This window comes from Mollisia scopiformis, assembly GCF_001500285.1.
Source record: "Mollisia scopiformis unplaced genomic scaffold LY89scaffold_1, whole genome shotgun sequence".
Lineage (NCBI taxonomy): Eukaryota > Fungi > Ascomycota > Leotiomycetes > Helotiales > Mollisiaceae > Mollisia > Mollisia scopiformis.
The window spans coordinates 46,581-62,187 of NW_017263581.1; the positions used below are offsets into that span (position 1 = coordinate 46,581).

At 48.1% G+C, this 15,607-nt stretch overlaps 9 protein-coding genes across 9 annotated transcripts; 2 read left to right on the forward strand and 7 right to left on the reverse strand.

Annotated features, from left to right (window-relative positions):
* Nucleotides 1–287: 287 nt before the first annotated feature.
* LY89DRAFT_679027 (uncharacterized protein) lies at nt 288–960 on the reverse strand. The gene is made up of 2 exons (XM_018213793.1): nt 436–960; nt 288–382 (listed from the first exon to the last, which is right to left on the reverse strand). The coding sequence occupies exon 1, from the start codon at nt 903–905 to the stop codon at nt 447–449; it is 459 nt and encodes a 152-aa protein (XP_018078039.1). The 5' UTR covers nt 906–960; the 3' UTR covers nt 288–382; nt 436–446.
* A 1,427-nt stretch (nt 961–2,387) lies between these two features.
* On the reverse strand, nt 2,388–3,167 carry LY89DRAFT_775951 (uncharacterized protein; the record flags this gene model as incomplete). Its single annotated transcript, XM_018221992.1, has 2 exons — nt 2,388–2,531; nt 2,586–3,167. 2 exons carry the CDS (start codon nt 3,165–3,167, stop codon nt 2,388–2,390), a joined length of 726 nt encoding a protein of 241 aa, XP_018078040.1.
* A 681-nt stretch (nt 3,168–3,848) lies between these two features.
* LY89DRAFT_679028 (uncharacterized protein) lies at nt 3,849–4,861 on the reverse strand. The gene is made up of 3 exons (XM_018213794.1): nt 4,674–4,861; nt 4,258–4,624; nt 3,849–4,205 (listed from the first exon to the last, which is right to left on the reverse strand). Exons 1-3 carry the CDS (start codon nt 4,691–4,693, stop codon nt 3,915–3,917), a joined length of 678 nt encoding a protein of 225 aa, XP_018078041.1. The 5' UTR covers nt 4,694–4,861; the 3' UTR covers nt 3,849–3,914.
* A 687-nt stretch (nt 4,862–5,548) lies between these two features.
* Nucleotides 5,549–6,118, forward strand: LY89DRAFT_572672 (uncharacterized protein; the record flags this gene model as incomplete). Its single annotated transcript, XM_018208653.1, has 1 exon — nt 5,549–6,118. One exon carries the CDS (start codon nt 5,549–5,551, stop codon nt 6,116–6,118), a length of 570 nt encoding a protein of 189 aa, XP_018078042.1.
* Nucleotides 6,119–6,188: 70 nt separating this feature from the next.
* Nucleotides 6,189–7,117, reverse strand: LY89DRAFT_679029 (uncharacterized protein). The gene has a single exon (XM_018213795.1). It carries the CDS (start codon nt 6,976–6,978, stop codon nt 6,340–6,342), a length of 639 nt encoding a protein of 212 aa, XP_018078043.1. The 5' UTR covers nt 6,979–7,117; the 3' UTR covers nt 6,189–6,339.
* Nucleotides 7,118–7,504: 387 nt separating this feature from the next.
* On the forward strand, nt 7,505–9,478 carry LY89DRAFT_679030 (glycoside hydrolase family 79 protein). Its single transcript, XM_018213796.1, has 3 exons — nt 7,505–7,900; nt 7,952–8,582; nt 8,628–9,478. Exons 1-3 carry the CDS (start codon nt 7,720–7,722, stop codon nt 9,436–9,438), a joined length of 1,623 nt encoding a protein of 540 aa, XP_018078044.1. The 5' UTR covers nt 7,505–7,719; the 3' UTR covers nt 9,439–9,478.
* A 23-nt stretch (nt 9,479–9,501) lies between these two features.
* Nucleotides 9,502–10,554, reverse strand: LY89DRAFT_573392 (GroES-like protein; the record flags this gene model as incomplete). Its single annotated transcript, XM_018208685.1, has 1 exon — nt 9,502–10,554. The coding sequence occupies one exon, from the start codon at nt 10,552–10,554 to the stop codon at nt 9,502–9,504; it is 1,053 nt and encodes a 350-aa protein (XP_018078045.1).
* A 555-nt stretch (nt 10,555–11,109) lies between these two features.
* Nucleotides 11,110–12,683, reverse strand: LY89DRAFT_726757 (MFS general substrate transporter; the record flags this gene model as incomplete). Its single annotated transcript, XM_018219077.1, has 2 exons — nt 11,110–12,199; nt 12,322–12,683. The coding sequence occupies 2 exons, from the start codon at nt 12,681–12,683 to the stop codon at nt 11,110–11,112; spliced, it is 1,452 nt and encodes a 483-aa protein (XP_018078046.1).
* Nucleotides 12,684–12,874: 191 nt separating this feature from the next.
* Nucleotides 12,875–15,429, reverse strand: LY89DRAFT_243 (C6 transcription factor). The gene is made up of 5 exons (XM_018206132.1): nt 15,333–15,429; nt 15,099–15,278; nt 14,903–15,035; nt 14,140–14,849; nt 12,875–14,090 (listed from the first exon to the last, which is right to left on the reverse strand). Exons 2-5 carry the CDS (start codon nt 15,220–15,222, stop codon nt 13,066–13,068), a joined length of 1,992 nt encoding a protein of 663 aa, XP_018078047.1. The 5' UTR covers nt 15,223–15,278; nt 15,333–15,429; the 3' UTR covers nt 12,875–13,065.
* Nucleotides 15,430–15,607: the final 178 nt, after the last annotated feature.

Below are 15,607 nucleotides of genomic sequence, written 5' to 3' on the forward strand. Positions count from 1 at the left end.
GCTTAGATAAGAATTGTCAACATATCTATACCTATTTCTAGACTCGGCTGTAGAATCAAAGCTGAATTTTTCTTTCTTTGTTTCTTGGGTTTCGAAAAATACTTGGGGTAGTTGTTGATTCTACGGGTTTGTGCTGGTGCCACTCCAAGCTTATAATATGAATAGCTCACATCACACTTTCTTATAGGTAAGAATTGCCCATAGTAAAGTCACTTAAGAACGAAAGGTGGTCTGCGAGGTTCATCTCAAAAACTCAATTCAAGTACCTAAAGAATGTAACCGAGCATCTTGACTAACTACCTGAGCTGCCTTTCCATTCTTCCTCCATTTCTCCCATTCCATCCCGGATTCCCATGGAGCAAATCCGTTGAAGCTTCTTCTTCTTCTTGGAGTGTCAGCTCCAGTTTCGGTACTAGGGGAATTATTTCTACTTACAACTCCAATTTTCACTTGGACTCGACAATGTCTTCTTCAATGACTGGGTAAGCAGCCGTGGAATCGGTTCCCCTCTTCTCCTTGGTCTCGACGATGTCCTCTTCGATCACGGGATAAGCGGCGGTCGAGTCTGTCCCTCTCTTCTCTTTCGTCTCAACGATGTCTTCTTCGATGACAGGGTACGCGGCTGTGGAATCCGCTCCTCTCTTTCCTTTGCTTTCCACAATGTCTTCTTCAATGACGGGATAAGCTGCGGTAGAATCCGTGCCTCTCTTCTTGGACTCAACAATGTCTTCTTCGATCACGGGGTAAGCTGCGGTGGAATCCGTGCCCCGCTTGATCTTGGCTTCAACAATATCTTCTTCAATGACAGGATATGCGGCTGTCGAGTCTGTTCCCCTGGCGCGAATGACACCTGCCGAAGCGTAGGCGACAATAGTAGCACCGATGAAGAATAGAGAGGCTCTCATTTTGGATGAAGGTGAGATACAGTGAAAGGGTTGAAAGCTTCTGAGGTTTCTTGTGAGAGGGTTGAGAATGAAGGGAACTCAAGACTCTGGAGTGATAAATGAGTAGGTGGCTTGATTTTGTGAAATGAAACAGTCGAGGAACTCACTTAGCACTATTCGGTTTAGTAGACAAGTCCAAGAAAACCTTGACCGCTACCTGTGAGTAAGCTGCATATCAACGGGTACACGTAGATTGTCATTCAAATATCCAATGAAGCGTGCAATACATGATGCAAACGCTTGCTTAGAAGAACTAGGTATTCTGATCCACCTTACCATAGCTCCGGATGAAGAGTGGAGAGCCGGAAGCATGTTCTCGTGAGCTTGAATAGGAAGGTTCCATGAGCTCTGCCGCTGCCTTGATCATGCTGAGGGGTCAAGAAATGATATTCCCATCAGTAAACTTGCAGATATCTCGACCAGGGTACAAGATGCCTCTTGTTCAGACCGACTAGCACAGACCCCGGATTAGAAGCTAAAATGAATATTGTTGTCGGCAAGTGCCAAGCATTTTAGGGAAACTGCGCCGACATATAAGCTTTGTGGTAGCGAGCGGCGAGGCTTATACAAGGCACAGATGAGCGAGCGCGCAAATCATGGTTCGCAGCGCTATTTCTGCATGGAGTCTCTCAGACACATCATCTGCACATACCGAGTGAGCTCTTTCAATGGTAAGCAGCCCTGTGTTCTACCGCAGAAGAGGGGTCCTCTGCCCCCAGGTGCGTATTCGCTTAGTCGAAGATCGGACTTTGATAGGCATTTCATGTTTTGGGATCTTCCCGATTTTCCCACTACGCCCTGAAGAATTTGTAGCTCCCTAGGTGCAGGAAGGATTCTGGCTTAAGTCGGGATCGACAGCAAGGATATTGTGACTAGTTGACTTCGATTGGGCAAATACAAGGCCGTGAGATCTTGGCAGACAAAGTTAAGCGAGTATACGAAATGCGAGATTTAGTCGCTTACCCAACTATAATACAGGCCCGTGTGAGCTTATGTGTTGCGGGGCACTTGCGGGGCACTCGATAAGCTGTATAGGGAAGGGTGGGGCAGACTCCACTTCCATGTCAAGAATTACCACTGTTGTAAAACTTTGCCGGGTAATTATTTTTAGTGTAAAATTGGAGTGATTGTGTCCCCCTGACTTTTGTTCGTGATCTACCCGCTTCGCACGGGCTACTTCTTCCCAGAAACACGATTACATAGCACGGAAGTTCAAGGATACTCAGTAAAAGATTCCATTTCAAGGTTCACTGAGATATGTAGTCTCTCGCTCAAAGTCCATCACCACATGATACAACCCAAGGCATACCAAATCCCAAGTCTTCAAAAGAAAGAATCACGAGTGAAAATTTCTGTAGTATGATCAAAGCTAGAATCCGTGAACAATCATGATCTTAAAATCAAGTCCCATGATATGCCGATCTTTAAATTTACTTCAACTTCTCACACCAATTCCAATGGCATGACGCCAAGAGGATTGCGGCGACAGAAGGGTCTTCCAGCATGAGCAATCGAGGCCACTTCCGAAACAGTGGGATCAGCCCAAGTAAGCAAGTTCTTTGTGCAGTGGACAGTGTGGTCCTCTTCCTATGCAATGAATTAGCACTATAAGATTCCAAAGCTGAAATGCGAGTAACTTACCATCAAATCATCATCCAGAGGCAGATTGTTAAGTAGAGAGTGGTGCATCTTTCTCCAAAGATACAGACAGTGGATCTTATGGAAATTATAGAGAGGATAAAGGAGTTCGAACTCCCCATGTTGAGCAATCTCAGCTGGAACTTCGATCGTATGTTCAAAGTCCGAAAACCAAGTGAAGTTGGTTCCCGGCTCCATCATCATCGCATCAAACGATTCCTTGTCGAAGCATTCCGGAGCGTACCACCGTGAAGCCATCTTATCGTAGATGCAACCCAGAGCCTTTGCTTCTTGCCACGAATCACCGCATTGCGTGCCTTCGATGAGTTCGCCGTTGACGACCTTGGTGGCATAGTAGCCGTCCCTTGAAGCAACAGGATGCTTCTTGGGGAACATGGAGGATTTGAAGGCCATTGGCAGGACGACTCCGAAAGCGAGTCCGCCTACGAATGCCAGAAGGGTCCTGAGGCTGAAGGTTTTTCGTTTCTTTGGGGTGAGGATCTCCTCGTCGGTGCTCTCATTGTCGAATTCTTTGTCTTCGACGGTCTTGTATTCCAATCCGGAATACTTGAACCAAGGTGCCATGATTGATGATGTGAATTTGGATAGGTGTTGTAACGATTTGGTGTTGTGGGAAAAGTCGTTGAGGTGGGAAGCTCAGAGTATCCGAAAGATATGAGGGAGGATGGAAGTGAAACTTGAGGTTGGAAAGTTCTCGATTAGGCATAATTCCCGAGGCAAAGAAAGGTAAAATGAGCAAGGGTTTAAATACTACGCCCCTCTGCCAAGTCTTTACTGGGAGCGTCAGCAATGACTTAGCTGCAGCTTATACCGAGCTAGCTCCTAGAATCCGGTTCGGGTTGGATACTACATTGGGCTCGCAGTAGTTGCGGACGTAACTGCTAGTAGAGCGGACGAACTATGTCTCAGCAGGGAGCACATAAGCCCTTGGCATTTGAATTGAGGGAATTTTTGAGCTGTCATGTGAGATCGGAAGGGGAGCTGTTGGTTGGTTGGTTGTTTCAATGCCATCTTTTTCATCTCAGAGGAAAGTCCTCGGGAACGAGGGAGATTTAGTGACATGATTACACGGAAAGAGAAGCTTCATTTTCTAAAGTTTGGCTTGGTGCAATCCCTTTAATTACCAATTGGATCCCTTCTCTCTATTCAACAATCCATGTCCAATACAGTAATGTGATCAAATTGCTGATATGTCTGCTTCACAAAGATCGAAAAAAAAATCATCAATTCTCATATCCATGCTCCCCAAATTCGAATTCCCCATAGAAGCTATCCAAATCTAGATAAACCGAGAGATCACCTGACTTCAAGTCAGTTCTCCGTGTTCGTGTCAAACCTAACGCCAGATACGGTGCCCATACCATAAGGGACTTTGCGACCCCATACATCTCCACAGTGCAGGATATGTTCCTCTGAATCGGATCTAGGGTCTAGGATCTTGCCGTTGAAACGGAAACGGTGTTCCTTTCTCCAGTAAAACAAGCAGTGAACCTCGTGCCAGCTGTAGTCCATGTGGAAACGGGCATCTGGTGTGTCTCCCATCCATTGAATCTCTTCTGGAGTAATTGGGATCGTGCGCGCTTTGTCTTTCCAATATAACCACTGTAGATATATCAGTCATGGGTACTTTAAAGTGTGGTGTGCGAGGACTTACAGTTCCGTTAGGTCCATCTCCCGAACGGTCAAACTCAGCAGTCAAATCATCGTCTCGACAATGCTCTGGCAACCATGCAGCAGCGAGAGAGTCGTACTTGCAACCCATAGCGATTGCTTCAGTAGAAGACTTCCCGCAATAACATCCGTGATGAACAGGAGGATTCAAGAAAGGAATCTTCCTGACGACGGTGTTGAAGATGTTGATGAAACCCCAGATTGCTAGCAAGGTGACAACTGAGACCTTGATCATCTTCAACACTCTGGCAATCCTTGTACGAGATTGAGCCTTGAGGACATCATTGTATTCAGCTCGCTCAAAGGACCCTTCTGAGCCACTTTCGACTTCATCTGGGCCGAGCTCAACTCTGCAAATGCTTTAGCAAGTTGGTTTCGATGAAGAATGATGATACAGACTTTCGATAATCACCGTACATATCTACTGCCTTTCGTGACAAATCTTTCGTGGCAGATCGAAAGATGAAAGTTTATCTGTGGGGAGCTTGTTTGGCCTTGTTTGGTTCTGTATGAATGAAGGATGGCAATGCAATGAAAGGAGACAGCTCTTGGAACATACGAGTGATGGACTGACTAGTACCTTTTCGGAAGAAGACTGGATTACATTGTAAACTCAGAATTATGGTAAATTCGTAAGCCAGGTCGATTATAGTAAACTAGTGTAGTCAAAAGCTTCGACCCTGACCGCTCGTGGGATCCCCGCCGCTAGACAATCTTGCATGGAACCATGGGAAAATGTTTCAAGGATAGAAGGTCAATGCAGCTTTCCCTCGGCCCGATCTAAGAAGTCTGCCGAGAGCTTATCAAAGTTGACCCCGCAGCTGCATGGGAAGGCTGACTGCATTGGTGGGATTTTTGGCTGCTGAACACGACGCATCCACAAGCCGTGCCGCACACGCCTTCCGCAGGCGGGCGTCGTGGTTCGTGAACCTAAAATTCATGGCGGAATATTCAGGAAGGTGTCGTGAGAATGCGATTAGGTGAGCCCAACGACTAGTTGACTTACTACTTGGCAAGTGAGCGCTTCCTCGTTTTGTACTGAGAGCCTGAGGGAAACCACCGGGCCCAACTTCCATGACACTGTCTATCGTGGGTTTCAATGCCATCACCAACTCATTATTTTTGAACTTCACGGACGCTGAATCGCGTCCTCCTTTACACGCATAATAACATCGACCATGGAGAAAGATGAAGAAGAAGCACCATTTTTGCCCAGGTCCAGCTCAAGCGACGATGCTCTCACAACAGAAACGCTCCGCGATCAATCTTTTTACATGCGAAGAATATGGTGGGCAACAATAAGCTCGATATTGGCTGGAGCGACACTTGCCTCACTCCTCTGGCTGATAGCTTGGATACATCACTTTGAAGTCGATGCTGAGCCTTTTCTTCCTCCTTCCATGACAACGACCAGCTGCGGATGGACGTACGACATGGCTGTCGCCAACAACTGCAAGTTCCAACTATGGTCGTACAGTTGGGTGCCTCCTGACTGCTTCGATGAAAAGCTCAACGACGATTTCCTGTCCTTGCACGAAGAGGAGGGTTGGGGATATTATAGCAGCGGGGTAGAGGTGCCATTAGAGTCTGTGCTGTTAGGAAACCGGAATGACTTAATGTCCACTTGGGGACAGCACTTTTGGCATTGCGCCTTCTACCAGAGAAAGTTCTTTCGCGTGGTAGAAGATAATGGAGGGGAGAGGACATCAGTTTTGAAGATGACGAATCGTGACTTGGAGGAGCATCATGGAATACACTGCCAAGAATGGCTCTCGAATCCAAAGAGGTACCCATGGGATAAGGTCAATATCAACTTGACAGTGGGTTATCATTTTTGTTCATAGCAGTAGCAATAGAGCACTCAAGGCATGCAAACAGAACAGAACGTACTCCAAAACATGAAACACTGTAATGCGCAGGAACATCTCAAACGAAAGCTCACCTTATTCTCCTTCCACATCATGGGCCGTGTTTTCTACCTTAAAACAATACAGCCGTTCACTCAATTACTCACAAGCTGCCCAATGGTGGTATTACCTAGGTAGGTATGCTCCCCAAGTCGCTTTCACGTGACTGAAAGCTGCTGAAGGATTCGCTCCTTTATCTCTACAAATAGAGCATCAACATCCCGAGTCGAGTCGACCAATATGATATCCTTCTCTTCCTCCAGGGGCTCTTGAATATCCTCAATCTTTTCTCCCATGATCCTTTCAGCCAGTTCGGGTTCTTCTGCACCCAGCGTCCTTCCAGACAAGGTCTCTTTCGTAATGTTTAAGATAACGAATATGGATCTGATGGAGTGCGCCATCATGACATCTCGAATAGCATCTCGTGCTGGTTTGCGCATCGCATAGCAAGATATGAGCGCCGTACACTCTGCCCCCAATCTCCTGGGAGCTGTTGTCGTCTTTCCTGGAGCTTCGACCTCTCCTTCGCCATCAGACTCATATCCATCCGATAAGAAGCCAATCCGTCGCAACTTAGAGTACCAGATCCGTCCAAAGACTTCTCCGTAGTTGAGGCCTCGCTTTGCTTGAGAACGAGCTCCGAACGTTGCTGAGTTGTGTACCATCTCAGCTTTCAACCACGGGCAGCCTAACGAATTAGATAAGGACACTGCGAGGGTCTCTTTGCCGGTGACATGAGTGCCGGATAGAAGCACAACATAGGAGGAGTGGGGATCTTGTTCTGGTGATTCAGACATTACTCATGTCATCAGGGAAGGACAAACAATTTCAACGTCTGAGTACGAAATGTGAGGATTCGTCAATTGTTGCCGCGAAATCCTGGATTGAGTACAGGAGGAAGTGAAGTTATCATTCCTCAAGGTAATGATGTTGGACTCGACTAAACAAGTGAAGAACCGAAGATGATTAAACAAGTTTCATATACAGCCTCCCGCACAGCCACTCTTCAGCCACCAGGCGTATGTAATTGAGCACCACGTGAAAGGTCACATGGTACCATACCTATCTCAAAAGTTTCCGTCTGGAGGTCCACCTTTCTCGAACATGGTTATAGCCAAAGGAAATAAGAATATAACGAATATCTACATTCTCTTCAATTCAAACATCTCTACATCGATGAATTTTGCATCTCACAAGTTCAAGGTCGTGACTGTGCCCCGCTCTTCCCCGATAGCCGACACGGGAGATCTGTACCCCGCCATTTCCATCGTCATTGTCGACCATTCATCCAAGTCCCTCGTGGTCCAGCGGTCACATCCCATTTACCCTCTCGGGCTGATATAGAACGAGGAACACGCGATAGTTTGTCCGTAACCCTATACGACCAAGTGTCGGCCTTATTATTAATAAATGATCTGCAAGGTACATGATCTTTTTTTCTTGTTGTCTGCTACATATAAATTACCCCGCCGCCATGCTTCCTCGTCGGCGCGGAGCCTCCAGACACTTCTCTGTGCGACGAAATGCGATTGATGATGATGGCTAGAAGGATGTTTGATCTCCTGGCGTTGGCCAGTTTCTCCAATTCGTTTGGATATGCCTGGGGAGGTTCGGACGCCATTGTGGTGAGTGGGAGTCCACCATCAAATACCAGCGCACCCATCCCGGAAGCCTTTGTCAGCTTCTCAATTGAGTTTGCCTACTTCCCCGATTATGCTGGTACGACTTCAATTGCTCTGCCTCATTTGTCTCAATTCTGACGATTATCAGGAAACTCATCGTCGCCAAATACATTCTCAAACAATCTCCTGAACAATCTGGGAGCTCTCACTGGGACGAAACCATATATCAGAGTTGGGGGCAACACGCAAGATTATGCTCTGTACAATGCAAGCTTGAAGGAGGCGATGAATGGGACCATCAATCCCGCGAGATCTGCAGACTACCCGACGACAATCTACATTGGACCGTCGTACTTTGATTCCTACAATACGTGGCCAGGCACGAAATTCATTCATGGATTTAATCTAGGGCTTGGGGGAAACAACACCGCTGGTTGGGAGACATTGCTCGAGACTGTCACACTCGCATGTAAAGCGCTTGGTACAGAGAAGTTGCTGTGGTGGGAATATGGAAACGAGCCAGATCTCTATTCAACATCCGCTCAAGGACCGGTCCGACCTGCATCATGGAATGAAGCGGAGTACGTCGCTCAATGGCTGAACGGTACCCGTGCAATCAAAGATCAGCTCGCTATAGCATGTCCTGAATTGACCACGAACGACACATACGGCTACATTGCGCCATCGTTTGCGGGGACCAACAATCACCTCAAATATTGGACGACGTGGCAAGACGGGTTAAATACGGACCACGACATCAAGCTCATTTCATCTCATAAGTAAGTCGTCTCCTTCGTGGATCAGCTCAAGTCTCACAACCACAGTTATATCGGCGGGGCAACACAACCGGGTGTCACTCTCCAAGGCACACTCATGAACCACACCTCAACAGTCCACTCAATCAGCACCCAAGTCAACGAATCGAACTATCTCTCTTCATACGGAATCCCTTTCATCCTTGGCGAAACCAACAGTCTGTACAACGAAGGGGCACCGGGCCTCTCGAACTCCTTCGGAGCCGCGCTCTGGGGCATCGATTTCAACCTCTGGTGTGCATCTGTCGGTATCCGACGCACACACATGCACATGGGCACCGACTACCGCTATGCCAGCTGGCAGCCAATCCAGACGAACAAGACGGCCATTGGGACGAAGCCGCCTTATTATGGGAACATAGTCGTTGCTGCGATGATGGGCAATTTGGTTGAGAACTCCGTTCAGATCGCAAATATTCCTTTGGAGAATGAGCGAGAAGCTGCGTATGCTGCTTATGAGAAAGGGACGTTGGCTAGGATTGCGGTTGTGAATATGAGGCAGTATAATTATACCGTGAATGGGACCAGTGATGTGTTGAATACGGTGCCGAGACCGCAGCAGGAGTACACTTTCAAGATTCCGGATTATTGTTCGAGAACGGTTTCTGTGCAAAGATTGTATGCGAATGGAAGTGATGCGATCAGTGGAATCAGCTGGGATGGGACGAGTTATAATTGGGAGCTGGATGAGGGGAAGCCTGTGAGGTTAGACAACGTAACTATTGGCGAGGAGACAAGGGCAGCGGGAGAATTTGTCAAAATTCAGGTACCAGACTCGACAGCTGTAATTCTTAATTTTGGGAAGCAAGGAAGCTGGTAGAATCCAGACACAAATTGTTAATGAAATTGTAATTGATGCCTCCCTTCTGATCTCGAAAGTCCTTCACAACGTAACGACAATCTTCTTAGCTGAAACGCCCTTCTTCTGAACCTCGAATGCCTCCTGGATCTTCTCCAACCCATTCCCGACAACCACCGCCTCAGGCATACAAAGAAACTTCCTCTCCTTCAGTGCTCTTGGCAAATACTCCCCATAGATCATTTTCCCCACCTCGTTAGTCTTGAACTGTTCTCCAGTCACAAACTTAGCCTCCACGCCCTCGGGAGCCAACTCAGCAGGACCATGCATAGCCATCGCGGCAAACTTCCTTCCCTCACTCCTCTTCACAATCTCCAAGCATGCTTCTCCGGCCGAGAACCCATTGCGATCAGATGTCGGGGCACCAATGGCATAAGCGCCCGCTATCGTCTTGCCCTTCAAGGCTGCAACAATCTCTTCCACAGCCGTAGCACTATTATGATCAAAGACCATCTTCGCCCCCAACTTCTTAACCATCTCAAAATTCTTCGGCGAAGCAGTAGAAAACACTTCATACCCCGCCGCCACAGCAAGTTGCACCGCATTGCATCCCACGCTCGTACTCCCACCCCAAATCATGACCGTCTTCCCCTGCTCCCTCGGCTCAAAAGAAGGGAATTCCAACCCCAAAAACCTCTTCTCAAACAGTCCACACGCCGCAGTCGCCAAACAAAGCGGCAGAACAGCGGCCTCCTCGTACGGAATCTCATCCGGAATCTTACACACCATATTCTGCTGCATCACCACATATTCCTGATACGCGCCCTCGACGGGATTGTTATGCTGCCACGCCAAACATTGGCCGACGACGCGGTCGCCGACCTTCAAGTTCTCGACGCCGGGGCCGAGCTCGACGATTTCGCCCGAGATGTCGGAGCCTAGGATGAAGGGGAGTTTGAGCCAGGGGAAGACGACGGCGCCGCGGAAGGGGATGGCGGCGTCGACGGGGTTGATGGATACGGCGTGGGCGCGGACGACGATTTGGTTGGTAGAGGGGAAGGTGTAGGGTGCTTCTTTGACGACGAGGGATGGGTTTTCGTAGGTTAGGAGCCAGGCTGCTTTGTTGGTTGGTGGCATTTTGAGGGAGGTTTGAAGTGTTGTTTTTGAGTGATGGTTTCGAAGGATATGAGGCTGCAGGCGAGGAAGTTGGAGAGTCGAATCGAGTTTATATGTGAGGAAGTGTGACGAAGACTGACGTTGAGTACAAAGGATTAATTTCATACTACCCATAAACCGTATAGCTAAATCCGTTATTTAGAATTAAGTCCGTTCTGCATACATCTCGAGATCTAAGGTGTGTTATTGTGTATTCCGACATGCTAAGAGAGAAGTCCGGTGTGAAGTTGTGAATACGACTGGGGGTTAGTGTGAAGCCATCGGCCAATATTATTGGTTGGCCCATCGAAAGTGGGTCAGCTCGAGAAGCGTAGGGTGAGGTAACTCGAGCTCTTCTCCGGCTTAACTCTATGAATCCATTGATGAAACACACTTTGCAGCTCTCTGGAATCATGTGCTCGACAAGGAGCTGGCCTCTAAAGTGTTCTCCTTGGATTTAAGTCAATTGCTTTCAGAAAGTGTCCATAGAGACGGCAGAAAACTTGACTTGCATTTTCTTCTTGCGCAAAGTACAACTTATGCCTCAGAACTCTGAGCATCAGCTCCCATCGCATCCTTCCTATCTTGCAGCTCTCTCTCAGCCTTTGTCACGTAAGGTGGGATAGATTTCAGAACAACCGGTATCAAGACAGCAGTGACTGCGGCAAAACCCAGACACCCCGCAGTGACAGCCCATCCAAACGTATAATGAGGAGCTGTAGAACTCGGCCAGAGTCGACTTCCGAAAACCGACGACAGATTAGCAACCGAATTGACCAGCGCAAGGCAGACTGCTCTCTTCTCGGCTGGGATGTTGATGATTTCGCTCATCCATGCAAAGACGAGGGGAATCGAAGTCCAGATCCCCGACACCACAAAGCAGAGCATGATATAACGCACTATGGGATTGGTGACGATGACACAGACCACAGCTGCGCTACATGCCAGAGCCAAAGAAATTGTGACATGCCACCTGCGTTCTTGGAGACGATCTGCCGAGACAGCTGCGATATTGAGGAAGATTGCAGCGATGATGTATATCGGGATTGTCATGTATTGAGCTGCGACTGTTTCGTACCCCAATGCCACAGTGATCGTTGGAATGAAGAACTGGATTGTCGCCGCACCAATGATGCAAACACAAATGAACATAAACAAGAATGTTCGATAATCAGACACAGTTGCTACAAATGCCTGCCAGTGGTTGAGCCTGTTCCCGTCATGATGAGAGCTAGATTCCACGCCTGCTGCCAGGAGTCTGACAGTAGTCAGTTGACGCTCTTCCAGTGACAGAGTAGGTGATGTTGATGGGAAGTCAAATAGGATGAACTTGGCGACGATGGCAACACATACTGTGGCTACTCCTTCGATGATGAAAAGCCAGCGCCAGGAAGAAATTCCGTGGAAGTCAGCTATCTTCTGAGTGATTGCACCAGCTAGCAGTCCACCGAAGGCGCCTGCGAGAACTGCGGCGCTGAAGAAGATTGCGAATCGTTTCCCAATTTCGGCGGGTTTGTACCAGCAATAAAGTAAATATAATACTCCTGGGAAGAATCCAGCTTCGATGCATCCAGGACGAACCGGAAAGCGACCAATTCCCTGTAGGTATGGATACCAGCCATGGCAACTAAGTTCAGAGTCAGTGATGTCTGAAGGACTTTAAGGAGCTGAAGGGTGAAAGTAGTGGGTTTTCTGGCATGGCGTGAAGGAGATAGTGACGGCACTTCCAAGAAGAATATCTGAGCATACCACTGAGAGCACCCCAAACCAACATGATAGCTGGGAGAAATATCGAAGGACGGGACCTCCATCATCAAATAACCAACAAAGAACACGCTGAGCGCCCATGCAAACTGCGAGTCATCGAGACCCAGATCCCCGGGCATACCGGCAATCTTTGCATTGCCGATGTTCGTCCTGTCCACAAAATTCAGAATATACATAACCCAGATAATCGGCATGAGTCGTAGATCGATCTTCCGCAGAAGTTTCTTCTCCTCGTCGGTCTCGGGGATGTCTTTCTGAAGTGCTTCTTGGATGTTGACATCTCCCCCAAATACTGAGTTTTTGGGTGATGCATTTTCCAGCAGCAGAGTGCGTTCGTCCGTCATCGTGCGAAGTCAAGGCGAAGCTAGTATCCCGGGATCGATCTACCTAATCTTGAGAAGAAGGATTTAGACGGAGAAGTAGTCGTTATCTGCATAAATTCGATGTCGCGGTGAGAATAGGCAACTGAGACAGCGGCCCCCACGCTTTGACCCACAGTGATGCCGGGTAGCTAGCTCTGAAGGACAAACTCTCCAAGCCTGAAGGAAATTATGAAATCAATAGATGGTAGTTCTTCAAGCTGCTCCGAGTGACAGCGTAACAGGAGTTAGAAAGGACTGCGTAGAAAGACGCGATGGTCGGCCAATCCAGTTCACACCGTGATGTCTCACTCGTTGTCTTTCGCGATGGCGCGCGTGATGTCCACTTCTCAGTCAGATCCTGCGATCATTCTTGAATGGCAGCAGAGAGCACATCAAAGAATCCGAATGGGAAGTACTCGTCATAACTGATCATATCGCCATACGGAGCCACGGGATCGAAGTCGGCTGCGTTGATTCCTACTGATGGGGCTTCGTAGTTGAGACTGCTCTCCTGTGCTACACGAGAATCCTCAAGGCCACCACTCCTCTGAGCAGCTGTGAATCGATGCAGCATCTTACCCACGCCAGTCGCAATATGATACGCAAGATGCCGTTTACTAGCTTTTGCATTTCGGAGAAGCTCCATTACTCTGCTCATCAAGTCTTGGATTTGGACCAACTCCATACCAAGCTGAGCGCCCCATTTTTGGTGGACCTTGAGCATAAACACGGTTGCGTAGGTAATCATTGTATGTACGTATAAAGGTACCCCTACGATAGCGTTCGTGATGTCAGGTTCTTCGAGCGTCAACCTGAGAATCATAACAGCCGATGAGACGGCAATGCTGGCAAGCTCACAACGACCAGGAGACAGGATCATTATGGCCGGGCTGAGACCTCTGAGTGCTAGCGAATTGAGTTGAAGTTTTGCATAATGGCAATGGAGATCAACGCCTTTGGCAGGATATGATCCAATATAGCGATGAGGCGCCAGCCGCTGTTGCCAATCCAGGCGGTACTGATCTAGATGCTGATTGAAATTCTTGACACGAGTGAAGTCTTCCTCTGTCAATTGCTCTTCGATATCTGGTCCAAACGTATTGTAGATGTCGGTGAGAATGATGAAAATTGCGACTTGACTATGGAGTCTCTCATCGGCTTGGGTCACCTGGGGCAGCTGCAAAAGTCTGACATGATTGAGAACAATCTTGCTTGCGTGAATGACAGGTGGTCTGCCATAAGCAATGCTGAAGTGATGATCGCAAACGTATAAGAGGAGCCAGAGTCTTGCGCCTTCGATATGTTCGGCTGATCCTTTCATAGCTTTTGAATAGCTCTGATGCAGGTTGAGTTCTGTAGCAATACGAACAGCATGACCTGAAAGCTTCCCTACAAGATCTGTTAGCACTGCACCCTGTGGCATGGTTCGTGGATATACAGCTGAGATCACTTAGCCAGAATGCTCCTATGGTCAACCCTCGAATTCCATCCATTGTGTGGTAGCGGTCGAGCATGCTATCACATATGAGACCCACAAACTCGGCGTAACATACATCGAACACAGCTTCCATTCCAGGAACATGGAGGGCAGATACTGTTAAGATGGCTGCTAGCAGCAGCGAGGAAGAACAGCGTACTTCCATCAGTCCAGGATGAACCAGTGCAATGCCACCCCAGAGGTAGGCATTGAGATACTTTGAAAAATACTCGAAGAGCTGCTCTGCATCTTCAAGGGACACCTTCCCTGACGATATGAAGTCACCTTCACCGGGGGTATATCGCTGACGGAGTCTGCTCTGAGGTCTGCTCCTCAAATTCCGGAGTTTGGTGACTTCATAAAGACTTCCCATTGGGTCTGTGACAATCGTGCTCGAGTGCGCCTCATCCTGTTCAGGTTCTTGGGAGTTTTCACGAGTCATTGCCATCGCGGCTGGAACTCGTCGGCTGGGCATAGCATTTGAAGCACTTTCTACTTCCGAAGCAAATCGGACAATGGGTGGTGCTGGCCGTTTATCTCTTGGTGAGGCGGGAAAACTCTGGCGGGATGGACGATTGAAGGTCTCCATCGCGGGGAGATTGAGAACTTTGAGAATTTCTGAGACAGCTTCTCGAGTTGTTGAGGCATCGTTCTCAATATCTCTCTTCCATCTGGTCGAGATTAACAGCTTTCACAAGATACAATGCTCCACGGAGGTTCTCACTGAGCTTCATCCTTAAGAAGAGACTGAAGGTTCTTATTCAAGACACACTGGAGACCTTTCTTCGCACATCGAGTACAGATATCTCCTCTTGGCCCAAGGTCACATTTGATCTTTCTTTTTTGGCATTCTGTACCTGCGGGATTCGTCAGCCCACGATCCACGTTGGCGCGCGAGTGGGGTCGCTTCAAAAACTCACATGCAGTCACCGTTTTTGACACCTTTGGATCTCTCATTCCGGGGGAGCTATCGTGACCATTTTGGAGATCTGATGATGAACTCTGGAAGGCCTCCAATGGGCGTTTTGTCCCTGCTCGCGACATCGCGTTCTGGTTTGAAAATCTTGCTCGGTCGCGTCACCGAGGAGGGCATGACTGGGCTGTTAAGTTGTCACTCCAAATATCATCAAATCCTAAAGACGAAGATCTCATACTCGGCTGTGATTGGATATTCAAATAGTTGAAAGGAGTTGTGGGCTGATAAATATCACTGTGCTTGAAAATGTCGCGAGGAGAAGTCGAGGTTCAGCGTGCACTAAAGTTTTAATCAGGCCTTGCGGTCCAGCCGATGGAACTTTAACCTTACACCTTGCCGACTTCAAACAAAAATTAGTCGCGAGACATCCATATGACAAAGGTAATCTTATTTTGCCGACCGGAGAGTATGCCATGATAAATCGTATTTTCTACAAGTTCTGCTCACTACGTT

Bases quoted from the DNA above. Each gene is read 5' to 3' on its own strand.
- LY89DRAFT_243 (XM_018206132.1), bottom strand. From the start codon at position 15,222: ATGTCGCGAGCAGGGACAAAACGCCCATTGGAGGCCTTCCAGAGTTCA. The intron at 14,850-14,902 runs GTGAGAACCTCC...AATCTCGACCAG, and splicing joins CTTCTTAAGGATGAAGCTCA to ATGGAAGAGAGATATTGAGA. The intron at 14,091-14,139 runs GTATATCCACGA...CAGATCTTGTAG, and splicing joins CTGGCTAAGTGATCTCAGCT to GGAAGCTTTCAGGTCATGCT.
- LY89DRAFT_679027 (XM_018213793.1), bottom strand. From the start codon at position 905: ATGAGAGCCTCTCTATTCTTCATCGGTGCTACTATTGTCGCCTACGCT.
- LY89DRAFT_679030 (XM_018213796.1), top strand. From the start codon at position 7,720: ATGGCTAGAAGGATGTTTGATCTCCTGGCGTTGGCCAGTTTCTCCAAT. The intron at 7,901-7,951 runs GTACGACTTCAA...GACGATTATCAG, and splicing joins CTACTTCCCCGATTATGCTG to GAAACTCATCGTCGCCAAAT. The intron at 8,583-8,627 runs GTAAGTCGTCTC...TCACAACCACAG, and splicing joins AAGCTCATTTCATCTCATAA to TTATATCGGCGGGGCAACAC.
- LY89DRAFT_679028 (XM_018213794.1), bottom strand. From the start codon at position 4,693: ATGTACGGTGATTATCGAAA. The intron at 4,625-4,673 runs GTCTGTATCATC...AAGCATTTGCAG, and splicing joins ATGTACGGTGATTATCGAAA to AGTTGAGCTCGGCCCAGATG. The intron at 4,206-4,257 runs GTAAGTCCTCGC...ATATATCTACAG, and splicing joins GAGATGGACCTAACGGAACT to TGGTTATATTGGAAAGACAA.
- LY89DRAFT_679029 (XM_018213795.1), bottom strand. From the start codon at position 6,978: ATGTCTGAATCACCAGAACAAGATCCCCACTCCTCCTATGTTGTGCTT.